Source organism: Nyctibius grandis, chromosome 4, assembly GCF_013368605.1.
Source record: "Nyctibius grandis isolate bNycGra1 chromosome 4, bNycGra1.pri, whole genome shotgun sequence".
Classification (NCBI taxonomy): Eukaryota; Metazoa; Chordata; class Aves; order Nyctibiiformes; family Nyctibiidae; genus Nyctibius; species Nyctibius grandis.
The window spans coordinates 38,149,387-38,164,612 of record NC_090661.1 but is presented as its reverse complement, the minus strand read 5'-3'; the positions used below and the strand labels follow the sequence as shown (position 1 = coordinate 38,164,612).

Below are 15,226 nucleotides of genomic sequence, written 5' to 3'. Positions count from 1 at the left end.
TTATCTAAGCAAAATGAGGAAGATGAACACAAAATGAATATATCAAATATTTCTTTCCAGTAATAGCCTACTAAGTGAATGTTTTTTCAGTGGATGGACCTTGGCCCTATCAAGAGGGCAGACAGGAAAGGTGAGGGATAGATCCCTGGTTTAAATTGTAGCTTCTTTGCCTTAACTGCTTGTTGAGGTCCATTGCTGTTGCAGCCTAGAAGCATCTTTCTTTGCACAACCATCATCAGATAACTACAACTTTTGTGTATTTTTGTCTAATGGTTCAATATTTAGGTTGTGGTACTGAGAGAAAGAGTTCAAACTTGCAAATGTGTTTTCTGTATAATCTTAAGTGAAGTAAATTGAAATAAAGTGTGGATGATGTACAGTTAAGTAAGTCTAAACAAGGAATTTGCAGAGGTTTTGCTTTTTTCTCTCAGTCTCTGGTATGCTGCTCTATGCCTCTGCTTTGGGATGTGTTCACTGATTCTCTCCTGGATATTAAGAAAGTTTTCTTCTTGCTAAGTAACTTGGAGTAGTTGAGGCCGAGGACATAGCAAATCATCTGCTCATGTTAGTCTCAAGCTTTGCTTTTTTTATTTAATTTTGTGAGAAATTTTATTGATAGAGTTAAAAGGAGAATTTTGGAGAATACCAGGAGATGGAGATGTGGAGGACAAGTACTGTGATTATCAAGGTGTATGTAGGAGACAAACCCTATTTGACTCCTGTCAGTTTCTTTTTATCAATGAACTCCCCTGACTAGATGATCAAAGGGTACCAAAGAAGTTCTGGTATGTATAAGGTGAAAAGACTGGATAGTCATTAAAGCCTGATGTCAGAATATTTGAGAGATGTAATTTCGTGTTTTAGCACTGACATTGTATTTTTAAAACCTGTGTTGTGAATATATTTTGGTTCTGTGAATATATTTGGTGTTGCATCTGATAATATTTTTCAGCTTGAAAATTGAAGCTCACAAAATAGTTTTATGTTTTTATGGAAGAGACTTTACTTGTAACATTAGTGAAGGAGTATTTACTTACAAAGGTCTTTGTGTGGGTTTGGCATTTAAGTAGGTTTGAAATATTCATGCAACAAGCACTGTGCTGTTTAACTCTGTAAAGAAAAAATATCAGAACAATATCTTGTGCAAATTACTATCTATTTTCTGTACTTGCTTACTAAGATAATAAGACCAAAAAGTAGTTTCTTTTCATTTGGAAATACCACTCTTCTATTCCTGTGTTTTCAGAGTTCCATTTTTAACCATAGTATCTGTCACTGTTAAAGCATAATGATGTTGTTCTCATCATAAGCATATATATGTGAATGGAAAAATTGTCTTTATTCTGACTTCTCTTTTCTTTTTGGGGGCTTGATCAGAAATACTTTGTAAACATTTGAATATAGCATATTTTGAATTACACTTATATTACTGCTGTTGAAAGTTAGATTTTTGTGGTGTGGGTGAAAGAAGGTGGGATTTTTCTCTGTGAAGAGCTAGCATTATTTTGTGATCATTGCCTGTATTGATAATTTGTATTTACCTCTGCATTTTATTTTTTTCATGTCTGATACAGATTGTTCGTAGTCTGCAGTTGTTTTAAAATATATTGGCCATTGCAACAGACACCAAAAAATGAGGTGTCTAGAGGAAGAATTGGTGCCCTGTTCTTAAAAGAACTTCTAAGTCTTTCTAAATGAAAAATCATTCAAACAGTATCTAATACTGGCAATTTTCCTCTGTCTGCTGCTAGAACTTATTGGCCAACTAGGTCAGACATTATTAAAGTTCAAGTGGCCCAGTGGGAAAAGTAATGGCCTTATGCTACTATGAATTTTAAATGCTGCCATTTCTATGTATTGCACCATCATCTGTTCTCGCACATCACTAAATTGTATAGAAGTTGTGGGACAAACCAGTGTCAAGGTCATCGAAGTGATGACTCTTCTCAAGTAGCCTTCTCAGAGGTTTGTCATACGGTTATTCTCATAACCCGGCTATAGGCAGCAAAGTTGTATGCACATGCCTGCATTTAACCTTTATATTATCATTGGATAGTGTGAGTCTGCAGTGCAGGTTGTCTTTTTCCTTGGACTCTACTTTTGCTTTTTGGTTTTGATCCTACCAAAGGTATGAAATGAACTTTGATGCAAAGACAATTTTTTACTGAGTGTTTTGTACTTACACCTTTTGAGTTGAGCTGTTGTACAGTTTATTGAACTGGATATCGGAGAATTTCAAGCTTGATTAGTGCTATAGTTCTCCAGATGAGCTTGAATTTTATCTTGATTTTAAATGTGATGCTACTAAGTCTGAAATGAGCATATCGGCAGGTACTTCTTTTCATATATATGTATGTATGTATATATATATATATATTTGTTGAATTTTTATAGTATTAAAATATTTGTAATGGGAGTATTTCCCCAACAGCACTGCATTGGCTTTGTAGTTCCCAAAGTAGTGGCTACTGATAATGCTTCATTGTATGGAAGGCTTCTTATGCAGAAATAATAAAACTGGTTTCATATCCCAGACTTGAACTGCTAAAGCTGGACATCTGTAACATTGGAAGATAGCCACTTTACAGAAGTTACTGTGTTGTAACTAAAGACTGAGGAACTTTCATGTCACTTAGTTACTGCAATTCAAACTCATATATTGATTTAAACACATATATTCACACACACATGCACTCACGCGCACACACACACACACACACACACATATATCGACACTTGATTTAACTTAAATTGGTAATTCACTGACTTACGATAGATCAGTGTTAGATTTGCGAATGATAAAGTACAAATGTGTACAGACACAATAAATTGCTTTTTAAGAATTTTCATTCAGAAAAGTGACCACAAGCATATTAAAACTTTAGGAAAGATTTTAATATTAAGAGCTGCAGTGAAGAGAGATTAAAGCCATAACTGTTCTAGAGGTCAGTGAGTCTCCCTCCCTCATTCCATGTTCTTCAGTGCTTGGATGCATATAAGCCTAGCAGTTCTCAAGCTTTGGTAGGCCTTTGTTATTCCTGAGCCTTCCTGGATCCTCATGTGGAACCATTCAGGCTGCTAAGAAGCCTTTTTCCCATCCTGACAATGCTGACACGTAGAAGAAATTCCGAGGATCGGCTAGTTTTCACTTCCTCTCAAGTGGGAAGTTCACCATTGGACTGGCTTTAGTTGATTTACAGGTCTAACTGTGGTGCTTGTTAGCCTACATCCTGCAGCTCTGGGAAGCCACAGAGGCTTTACGCATCCATGCATGTTAACGCATTTGAACTAATGTTGCTAGATCTGTTTGAAATCCATTATTGACGGAGTTTTTAGAAATAACAGCAGACTGGGTAGCATGTGATAAGCAGTATAGAAACATTGCTTTCTTTAGGAGTCCCTGTTCCAAAGCGTTTGCGGTACAGAAGATGAGAATTAAAATGCTGTTTGGGTTTCTTTCATGACATTGATAATCTAACAGGAAAAATGTATTTTAGGCACACATTCTGGAATTTCAGGATAGCTATTAGGAGGATTCCCCTTCCACCCCCAGTCATTTAAATTTGTCAAATATATATATTTCTTTCATGCCCTAAGTTGCATGTATTACTTTTATTTTAAAGCTCAATATTGCATTAGTAAAAATATTTAAAAGCTTGTTACACATGGAAAGGGGAAGTTCTTTCCCAGTTAATAGAAATGAGAGACTCTTGCTGTCTGTCTCAGAACATTTCATGAAGGGATATAACTAGCACTGCATACTTACGTGGGAGTCTGTGGAAGGAAAGAAACAATTTCTCCTACCTGAATTCCTACAAGACCTAAGTGCGGTGTTGTAATTTCACACGTAACAGCTTCTGAATTTTGGAAACACAGCTCCTGCCCACACACAGTTTTTTAACCAATATATTTATCGTCTTAATGAGGTAGAATGTTCCATTTTGTGAAAGGGAAGCAATGAAGTAATGTTCCTTGTAGATTTCATTTGTTTAAAAAAAAAAAATCAAGGCTCTTCTATCTATATAATATATATTTCTCTTATGATGGACTTTGCTTTCCCCCTGCTTGTGTGAATAGTTACTGGATTAAATACTGCACTTGATTTTTTGTAGAGATCTCTCTAGTATTCTTCCTTTGTTCCATGGTAAAATACATGAAATGTAAAGCTGAATTTTTAGTCTTTCTATTTTAGACAAAAAGTGTGGAGTTAAAGATAAGGGAAATTTTAAAATGAATAGATGAAACAAGTGGGAACTTGGTTTTGTATCTGAAATTTCATGTTTTCAGTAATCTCAGAAAATAAAGTAGTAAAGTATAAGTTTTATCTTATCCCTAAAGAATTAATCATTTGCAAGGGCTGATAATATATTTGCGGAAGTTGTCGTGTTTGGGTTTTCTCCTAGGGAGGCTGTAGTAAATAGCAAATATTAAGTTGGACAGCACCTCAAATCTTGGCTAAATCTGCAAGCCTGCTTTGTTGAGCAGATGATCTGATCCAATTAAATTCTTCTCATCCTTGCTAGCTGCTTCCTGGCCAGAGTTTTATCATAGAATCATAGAATGGTTTGGGCTGGAAGGGACCTTAAAGATAATCTAGTTCCAACCCCCCCTGCCACAGGTGGTGGCACCTTTCCACTAGACCAGGTTGCTCAAAGTCCCATCCAACCTGGCCTTGAACACTGTCAGGGGGGGCATCCACAACTTCTTTGGGCAACCTGTTCCAGTGTCTTACCACCCTCACAGTAAAGAATTTCTTCCTAATATCCAATCTAAATCTACCCTCTTTCTGTTTAAAACCATTACCCCTTGTCCTGTCACTACATGCCCCTATAAAAAGTCCCTCTCCAGCTTTCCTGTAGGCCCCCTTCAGGTACTGGCAGGCTACTGTAAGGTCTTCCCAGAGCGTTCTCTTCTCCAGGCTGAAGAGCCCCAACTCTCTCAGCCTCTCTTCATCGGAGAGGTGCTCCAGCCCTCTGATCATCTTCATAGCCCTCCTCTGGACTCATTCCAACAGCTCCACATCTTTCTTATCTTGGGTGCCCCAGAGCTGGATGCAGTACTCCAGGTGGGGTCTCACAAGAGTGGAGTAGAGGGGCAGAATCACCTCCCTCAACCTGCTGCTGGTCACGCTTCTTTGATGCAGCCCAGGGTACGGTTGGCTTTCTGTGCTGCAAGTGCACATTGCCGGCTTGTGTTGAGCTTCTCATCAGCTAACACCATCAAGTCCTTCTCCTCAGGGCTGCTCTCAATCCACTCTCCGCCCAGCCTGTATTTGTACTTGGGATTGCCCCGACCCATGTGCAGGACCTTGCACTTGGCCTTGTTGAACTTCATGGGGTTCGCAGAGGCCCACCTCTCAAGCCTGTCAAGGTCCCTCTGGATGGCATCCCTTCCCTCCAGGGGAATCAACTTAATTTTTATCACCTCTAGTTACATCAACTCTTTTTATCAACTCATAGTTTATATCAACTCTAGTTATGAAGCACTGATCTGCATCAGCATATTAGCTGTTGCTAGTTTATGTATGAAGACTCATTGCAAAACAAAGCATTTCTGAAATACTCTCTAGGGACGATAGTATTCCTCCTCTAACAAATTTTGGGATTCATTAGAAGAGAATGGTCTAAATTTTATTCTTACATATTAAATGACCAAAAGGCATATTCTTTTTCCAGCACCAGACTTGCAGTTGTCTTTTTAGCTTGACTGATCTCCAAGTTCTTAGAGATAATTTCTCTTATCTCTTGTTCTGGTCTGATTTGGGCATCCCATTCTAAATGTGGATGGACTTTGATATCTGTAATACTTTTTTTTATGATAAGAAAATTTTTATATCTTTATATCATTTAGAACCTAGAAATGACATTTCTTTTTTTTATATAAAAGTTATTTTCTTTAAAACCAAAAAGGGGCATTTTGTAGTAGATTTTAGATTTCGGTTTTCTACCTAAATCCAATTATGTATTGACAGGAGCACAAAGTGAATCAGGCATTCAGATGGAAGTATGCCACTAACATCAACACAGAGTAACAAAAGGTAAATTGGTTCATTATGAATGCTGATGTACAAGAAGAGGGTATTTGAAGAGTGAGGCTGGTTGCTTTAGAACTTAAGAGGAAAGTTTACTTGTTTTCTTGGAAAATAAATCTAGTTCTACAAGATGGATAACAAGTTAATTTATTATTATTTAAACTAGGTAGTACTCGGAATTATGAGATTGGGGTTTTTTGTTTGTTTGTTTCAGTAAATCAGCAAATCTGTACCATGTCTCTACGGGTGGTTCTCAACAAAAGAGCTTGCTCAATACAAACATGTGTATGTCCCTAGTCTTCCAGTAAACCTTGAGGCTTACTGTAAAGTTTATTCTGTAAGAGGCAATAATACAGGACTGAAATGTTATTTTGAATAAAAGATATTTTCAGTCTTCTGTTTGTTTTCCTGGATATCTCAGCTATATTAATTTGTCTGCTTATTTGCTACTTTGAAATCCTGTATAGAAGCATCAGAGGATGGATGGAGCCCTAGGAATTTGGCTGCTCCTGTAGTAGTAATGATAAGTTACATGGCAGTATCCTTGCTGTCAGTATCAGCACTTGTGATCATGCCATCTTGCAATACAAATGCAGGTCCATGGCTTTTGTCCGCTCTCCAAGTACGCAGTACTATCTTTTTCAGCACTTTCTGAAACCATGATGTTTCAGTTTTCTGTCAATGGCATCTTACGATAGATGCTCCAGCTGTGTTTTGAGGAGCTATTTCGTTTTGACAGGAAGTTGTGGCAATGGAATCACGGCAAAGAAACACTGAGTGGCAGATAAGTGGTTTTAGTGTTTAAGAGGGGAACTGCGTTAACCAGAAGAAACATGGAAACAGCCATGTGAAGATATAAATCCACTTCTGGGGAAGGAGAAGGATCTTCTGGTAGTAAGGCTTGAAATTCTTTGAATGGTACTATTGAAATAATTCTCTTTGTCACAGTCATAATGTTTTTGTACTGCAATCCAGTATATATCCAACTTGTTCAGTTATTGGACTGAATTTTTTAGTGTTCATAGTAAGTCCTAAATGTTCTGAACAGTTGGAAGCAGAGAGTCATAGAATCGTTTTGGTTAGTGTTGAACTAAAATGAAGTAGAAGGGCAAAATCCAAGGACACCAAGGTAACAAAATGGGCAAGAGTCGGGAGTGTGAAGAGAGGGATAATGGTCTTAATTCTTTTTGACATGTCAGTGGGTATAATAGGATAACAGTACAAGAAGTACAGTAATCATATTGGGAATAACCTAAAAATACAAAAATTGGTAGGTCGATGAGAGAGAACTCAAACCAGAAATCCAGTTAAATGCTGTCCTGTTTTGTTTTGGTTTTTTACACCTCTTTTCTCTAAATTCAGTTCTACCATTACGACCATGTAAATCTGCCAGATAGTAATAGTTATGTGGAGAGCCATTAGGGGGCCATGTGTATCCAACTTATTTATAGCCTGCCGGTTCTTTTTTAAATAAATCAACTTTAAATACCTTAGCTTTGCGTATGTATGTAGCCTGTGTAAGTATATAATGTTAATTTCTTTCCTTTGTTCACCTTCTAATGCTTACATGTGCATGTTGCCATAATTGGATGGTGCACCTTTTGAGGAGGCATTGTGGTACATATCTTGTGGCCTCTGTGTCAGATAATGTATGTAAGAATATTTAAATTCTTGACTATATTCTAATTCATTTTTCTGTAATCCATTAATTCCATAACTCTGTATATTAGTTTATGTTGCTATCATTTCTACGGTTTTAACGTTCAGTCAGTGAGTACTCGGGATGAACATTCTCACATGTAAAATACTGGAGATCAAGGCTCAGCTTACTGCTGTCACACAGATGTTGTGCTGGGCAGACAAACACAAGATACAGTGTTATGGCAAAGATGCTGGAAGCACAGATATGGATAAGACAAACTAGTAAGCTCTTTGTATAGCACTGCATTAATCTACTTGCTTTGTTGCTAATGCTTCAGCCAGTTGGTTTAGACGTAACATTTTATATTGTGCTGCATAGGCATACCATCTGTTTAAACCTGAACAAACCGTTTAGTCATTCTGTGCCTCAGTTTTCCCTTTTGAAAATGGGAGTAAGACATCTTTATCTTAAATTAGTATTTCTGAGGTGTGCAAATTGCAAGAAGGGCCATTTAAGTATGGAGAGAGCATTTATATTTAGTGTACATATGATGTGATACAGACGTTAAATTGATATAAAAGAAATGTGGCAGAAGAGCAAGACTTTAGACATTGCTAAATCTTTGAACTACGTATGCAGTGCCTCAGTAGGTAAGTTCATGAAAGGAAAAATGTTAATTATTCATAATGCTTTTCTGTACCATAAAACTCGATTTATTGAGACTATAATTTGTTCAAGTTGCATGTAGTAAGAAAATATATCAGGAGTAATTAATTGTATTCAGGATGTGATGAGGTAGATATATCCACAGAGGACAATTGAAAACAGTAGCAGTGTGGTATTGATTGCCTTTCAGAGGGAAAAGAAAATCTTGTCCCATTTCTAAATGTTAACAATTCAGAGAGAAAAATTCCCACTTGCGAAGAATGCTTTCCAGGTTGCTTCATTGCCAGGTGTTTGACATTGAGTGGAGCCTTAGATGAATGAAGCTTATGGCAGCTTTTGGAAATGACCGACTCCAGGGAATCCGGGCTTCCTGCTGTGAAAGTTTGTGTTTTCAAAGCACATCAGTTTCAGTGGGAATGTTCCAGTGGTCCCATATGCTACTTCTGACAGAGGGGGAAGTTTTTAACCTGAATATGAGACAGCTACTGAAGAGGTTCCCTTGCTGCTAACAAAATGAATTTCAATATGTTGCCAATGAACAAGCTGCATGTTTCCTGACTGCTGATGGAATTTAACTCCATCAATTATTAATGGAAATTTTGCTTTGTTTTCCTTTTTGCCTGTTCCCTTTTAACTCAGCTACCTGTACCTGATAGGACTTTGTGGGTTCTGAAGCTGAAAAAGGAATCACCCAAACAATATGCTCATTTGCTTTGAAACTCTTGCTATATTTTCCTCCCCTCCCTCATACGCTCTCTCCTTGACCTAGCAGCAGGAAGCCTTTGTCTGAGGTGTTCATCTGGAACAACTTTTCCACACTTGTTTTCATGTTCTGTTAGATTACAGGGCAGCAGGCCTACCTTTGAAGATCCCTTCTCTTTTGTTTCTTTGCAGTGCACTCCAGTAATTAACTTTGTCCTTCTTTTATTTGTTCCAGTCAATCGCAGTCCACTCTGTTGAGCATCTTCTCCCAGGAGTACCAGGTTAGAAGTTTTCTCCTTTGTAAGGGTTGACAGGTGCCTAATTGAATGATGAATGTCCCTTTATTTCTTTGTAATTGAACTGCCAGCTTTCTGATTGGTTTGGAGGATGTTCCCTTTTCCACATCAAGCACCGCCTGAGTCTCAGTGGATGGCTGCCAAGCCTACCCATCCATCTGTCTAATAACATCTAGCCTTTGCTTATTTGGTGGACCTGTAATAAATTATGCTAAACCATTATTATTCTGACAATAATAATTTCCCTGTGTTGCGTGGTTCCATGTGCTAAATGTTTGCTGACTTGCACTGTCAGTGCTGCTTTCCATTGCTGACAGAGATGATGATAAATGACCATTGCCGGAGTGGCAGAAGGCAAGAGAGGCAGAAAATGGAGTCATTTATCATGAGATGACAGGTGTCAGTCAAGTGGCAAGTCTCTATGGAATTACTTTTTGTAGTTTTTCAAATAAGTTGTTTTTAAGCAATGTTCTTCCTGGTTAAAAATGCCAATTGAATTGTAAAACTAGAGTGCACCAGACTTAGATGGAATTGAATTGAGGGAAAATTAATACAAAGGTTGAAAGAGAGAACAAGTTTTTCTTTGCCCTCTGCAGCCTTCAGTAAACTTATTTAGATTCCATTATTGTGACCTTACTGGCTTTTACATATATGGTACATTGCAGTACAGTCTGAAGACGTTCAATTCAATAGGTAGATTGAATGTCATTTCTGTACAGAATCTAAAAACATAGTTCAGTTTATATATCAAAGTGTAGCCAAGGAACATATGTTTGGGCAGTCATGATTTCTGTGTTTTGATTTATGACACCTTTGTAAGACTCTGTTTGGTTTTTTCGTTTTTCTAGAAACAAATCAAAAGAACACATGCCAAGCATCACACTGCTGAAGCTATTGAAACTTATTACCAAAGGTATGACCTTCCCACCCCAGTTGAGAGTATCATCATAACTACTAATTGTTATGGCAGTTATGAGTAAATTAGCTTATTAGCTTATGAAGCTCATTTTCTATAAAAATAAATTAAAAATTTGGGATGAGGAGTACAGAACAGTTTACCTAAAAATGTTTTCCAGTGAAAATGCAGAAATTTTTCAGCTTTTGGTCAGTCTAATTAAGAAAAGGTTTACTTCCTTTGCTCTAAGTCACGATAAGCAAATATTTTTTAGAGTATGTGATAGCATTTGCCTATAGTTTGTAGTTACAGGATTTCTGTGTCAAGACTAATATTGATGATAACTTCCTTACAGCAAGGGAGCTTGTTCTGTTACAGTTGCTTGTACTTTTAAAACAACATTTGTGTTACATTAAAAAAAGTTACATATTAAATTAATGTATTGCCAGTTAAAGTACTAAATTTTAGATCACTCCTGTTTTATCAACAGAAGTGTCAGAAATAGCTGTTAAGGGAGGATGAAAACCTTTATGTCATTTTACAATATTTTACAATTGTTTGCCTCTTAAGCTAATAGATTGTATTTGCTACACCTTGTAGTTTGTCTGTTACTTCTATAGGCTTTACTAAAAATATTGCTATGACATAATTGGGGCATACTGATAACTGGTAAAGATACCCAATTAAAATATTACTTTGTAGACTGACATATCTGAGGAGCTTGCATGGCAAGTGGGTTCATACTTGTGATTATAGATGGCTGATATTTATGCTTAATATTAATCTGCATGAATCAGGAAAATAAACAAAACCCCTCATTTGTAAGCAATTAACTGTGCTTCTTCAGAGTCATATATTTAAAAGCTAAGCATAGCCTGATTATATCAGACACTGGTTTAGAATATCTAGTGTGAATCGTGCTGGTTTGGGGGCTTGATTTTCTTTTTCAGTAGTTGTATTGTTCTGTAGAAATCTGTACTGGATCACATTGCACTTTTCCTAGTGTTGATTCTTGTTTAGGAATAATATTGGCTCAAAATTTTATTGTGTTAATAACCATATATATACAATACTATTTTTAATTACTTTTCACTAGCACAGTTTCAGTGAAAAACCCTATGTTAATTGTATGTGTAAATAACCCTTTTCTTAGAACACATGTAAGTCATTTAAATCACTTTTATGATGATGGTGTTACTAGTTCCAACAACTTAAACCTGAAACATGGGACCAAATTTTGCTTTATGCAAAGCAGCAGTTGTACTGGTGTCAGTAAGGGTCTAGCTATGATTAAGTTTGGCTCACATCAGGTAGGAGGATTTGGTCTCCTGCCCCCTTCTGTACTGTCTGAAGTATGATAGCAGTACATAACTAATGCATTATGTATAAAGCTATATGGTGGTGATAGGGAAAATCATTCTTTATGCTATTTCTGGATATTTTATATTGCAAATGTATTAACATGGCTGAATAAAATGCACATGTTTTAAAATCAGAGGTGTTATGGTTAATAGTTAGAAAACTCATCTCAATCCTGTTTTAGTAGATTTACTGTGTAGTATGTTTTGTAAGCTACAGGGGCAGACTACTTGAGTCAGAAGCCAGTTTGAAATGCTTCGGGCATAAACATGACAGACATGTCGTCTTCCTCTACTCTTTTGTAGCATCTGTCTTACCACTGTAAACCCCAGTCTATGTGGTACGTTCCTTCCTATTCCCACTCACATACAAGCAAATAATTGTGCTTCTATTGCTTTCCTACATCAGAAACTACCAGTTTTTTAAGGCAGTCATTTCCAGTGGTCCCTGTTGGGAGCAAGTAGAAGTACACTTGAGTGGAGTAGTTCCTGCTGCTCTGCTGAGACTTACTAGTCTTAAATTTAAGCAAACACAAAGGCAAATTATAATAAGGATCAGCAAGCTTTTGAGAACAGTATTGCCCTCAACATGTGAGACCTGTTAGTCCATAATGGGATTGCCAGTAGCATTAGAAATATCTGACAGAAAATTACTCCATTGTCAGCTGTAGCTTTGCTGTTCGATCAACTAGATGCATGTTTTAGAACATTAACCTCAAGTAAATCTTCCTGGTTAGGTATTTTGTTTATGATCTCTCCTTTTTTTCTTCTATTATAAATTTTCAATATTTAACTATACACAAGGCATCTTGTTTTGTGTGGTTTTATGTACAATTGAAATAGGTTACAGCAAAAAGCTTTTATCATTTCCTTTATTCATTAGGCCTCAGAATAACTTGCAAACAAAAAGCCCTCTAATCTTCTGTGAAAGAGGTTTATGTAAAGGTGTTGCACCCATTCCACAGAAAGGTAAAATGATAAAGAATTTTGATGTCTATAACTAATCAGCAGAAGAGTGGCTTCTGATGGATAGATGACGATAGAGCTGGAAAGGCTGTGGCCTTCTAATGGTGTCAGTAATGATGTGCTGCACGAATACAGGTAGGATAAATGAGCAGGTTCAAATGTTGGTAACTATTGTTCTTTTCCACATGTCTGCAAAGCACAAAGTGGCTTCCAATAATGTAGCTTCTTCCCATCAACTCCTGAGAACAGGTTTTAGGCATTATGTAAACATCAAACACTGAAAGTAACAGAGTGATGCCATGGTCAGAAACATCACTGTGTATCCATACTGGTCTAATACCCGTAACGGGGAACGTTAAGCCTTTGCCATTCATAGGATAATGACTTTCTATCGCCCTTTATTGGATCCTAAACATTTCTTCTTTTATTTTCTCTTTAGAATATTAATTTGATTGTTAGAACCGGTTTTCACTGAAGTAAGCCTTTAGTATTTAAACTACTGCCCAGTTGATAAAATCTGGATTAAATTTGAGAATGTATGGTTTTGTGCATAGTAGTGAATTGAATAAGATACACAGTGCGCCATCATAGTTGAAGGTCATGTGGAACCCAAAATCTTTACTGTGAATAATAGAGGTTTATTTTGATTATTTGTCTGTGATGCATCTTTAAGTAGTACAGGTATCATTTATTTGTACGTCATAAAGCCAAACATTTTTTTAATTTATTGATTTATTGTGTTTTTTACCAGTGACTTAATTGAGATTGATATATCCTGCAGGTGAATAAGAGACAACCCTGGGGAGTTAGTGATTGTTAAAATACTTATTTCTTAAAGATTTCCCATGAAATACTCTGTACTGGGGTATTTTCCCCCAAGTGAAAAAGATTCACAAGGGATACTGACATGTATAAACTGCCCTTTTCTTGCTACTGCAGAATTACCTGGCTTTGTCTTGTCTAGGTACCTGAACGGGGTGATAAAAAATGCAGCTGCCCCTGTGTTACTGGAACTGGCCAATGAGGTAATCATCTTTCCTTTTTTTCTTTAATATTCCAGTGTAAAATCTAAGGGGCGTATCTATAGTGACTTTAGTGAGAAATGTAATTAACCAAAAAAAAATGGTTTCAAGGCACGTTAGACATTTAAAATGGTTCCCCAGTCTGTTAGTACTTACAATAATTAGACAAAAAGCCCCATTTATTAATAAATCAGTTAATGTAATTAGTCTCTTAACTTCAAGGCGAATGTGTAAAAAAAACTCTGAATTTGTGTTTTGCTGGAAATTTCAGACAGACCATAGGTCTTTAATGCACAAACTTACTAAAAATTCCCATTGATTAAATGTAGTTGCTTCAGTTTTACTTATATTTGATTTCTTGTTTTTAATAACAAAACTCCTCTAAGATTTTTTTTTTAAATAATAGGAAGGGTTAAAGCAATTCATTTTCCGGACTCCATTTATTTCTGCTTATACGGATTAGAGGATGGCTAATGAAAACTGCTTAATATAAAGCAATTAAGCAGAATAAATTCCTCAGTATAGCCATTTCCTAGAAAAGCTGGTGTATGAAAAGTTCAGTACGGTTGCCGTTAAAGTCTTGACAAGTTTATTGATGCTGTTTATTAACTAGAATATGAATCTCCCTTTGGATGCAAGGTGTTATTTGCATTAAAAACTGCTATCTAAAGCACTGCCTTAAAGAAGAGTAAAAAGTTTTGAAAGAGTGGCAGTGAGCCTCCTAGAAATAAATTGTTGAAATATCTACCCCTTAAACTCTAAAATATTTATTTACAATAATAATAACAATACAATAGCTGATACTCCTTGGAACTGCTTATGCAAGCCTCAAAGGGATTGAATGAAATGTATGCTGTTTTGTGTTGCATTTTAATAGAAAATGTAAGAAGGAGGCAGAAAACTAGTGTTTGCATATAAAAATGATATGGCACTACAAACATTTAGCATTGCAATAGCAGCAAGTTCTACATGTTACATGAGTAATAAAGAAAGGTTTCTCTCTCATGTATGTTGCTGCAGCCAGCAAATGAGCGATTACCTATCAGTTACTAGAAGGTTTGAATAGTCTGTGAAGTGTCCACATATCCTGATCATACAGTTAGCATAGAATAAAGGATTTATTTCATATTAGTGGTAATGTGTAGCTTCTTACCGTTTCTGGAAAAGACAAGTCTTAAAGTACTGCGAATAGCATGTGCTTTACGTGAATAAGTACAATCTTATTAAGAATTTAGGTAAACAACCCAGTTCATGATATATCGCACCCATATTGTATGGCAACTGTCACAAAAATATTTCAAGCACAAAGTAATATAGCTGTTACTGGTTCTTTGTATATTTTTTCCCATTGATTTAGAGATGATGCATATAATTTCTGACTCTAGTGGGCACATCTTTGTTTATATTATACTAATATATTTTTTGCAATTCAGATCAAAGATATCTGCAGTTCAGAAATAAATAAAAATTAAATCTAAGAGAAAGGGAAGGCATACAAAGAAATTCTCTGCTTCTGATTTCGTAGTAGCAGGTATATAAGAAAGGCAATGCATTTTGTGACTGCTGCCTAATGCATTAGGGAGATGTGGCAATAACAAGCCCCAGATTACTGAGTCCAAACAATCAAGCTGCCATTTTTATATGATAG

General features: G+C 36.4%; 1 protein-coding gene across 4 annotated transcripts in view; it reads left to right on the top strand.

Annotated features, from left to right (window-relative positions):
• CDIN1 (CDAN1 interacting nuclease 1) overlaps positions 1 to 15,226 on the top strand; it is a 140,227-nt gene that overhangs the window by 17,509 nt on the left and 107,492 nt on the right. For 3 of the 4 annotated variants that reach the window (XR_011047955.1, XM_068398255.1, XM_068398254.1), the window contains exons 2-4: positions 9,277 to 9,322; positions 10,186 to 10,250; positions 13,521 to 13,581. Coding sequence is in view for 2 of the 4 variants with exons in the window: in XM_068398255.1 (XP_068254356.1) it covers positions 9,277 to 9,322; positions 10,186 to 10,250; positions 13,521 to 13,581 (172 nt within the window). In the remaining 2 variants the exon portion in view is untranslated. Of the gene's footprint in view, positions 1 to 9,276; positions 9,323 to 10,185; positions 10,251 to 13,520; positions 13,582 to 15,226 lie in introns of those variants that run through there. The other variant, XM_068398256.1, reaches the window with a different exon arrangement.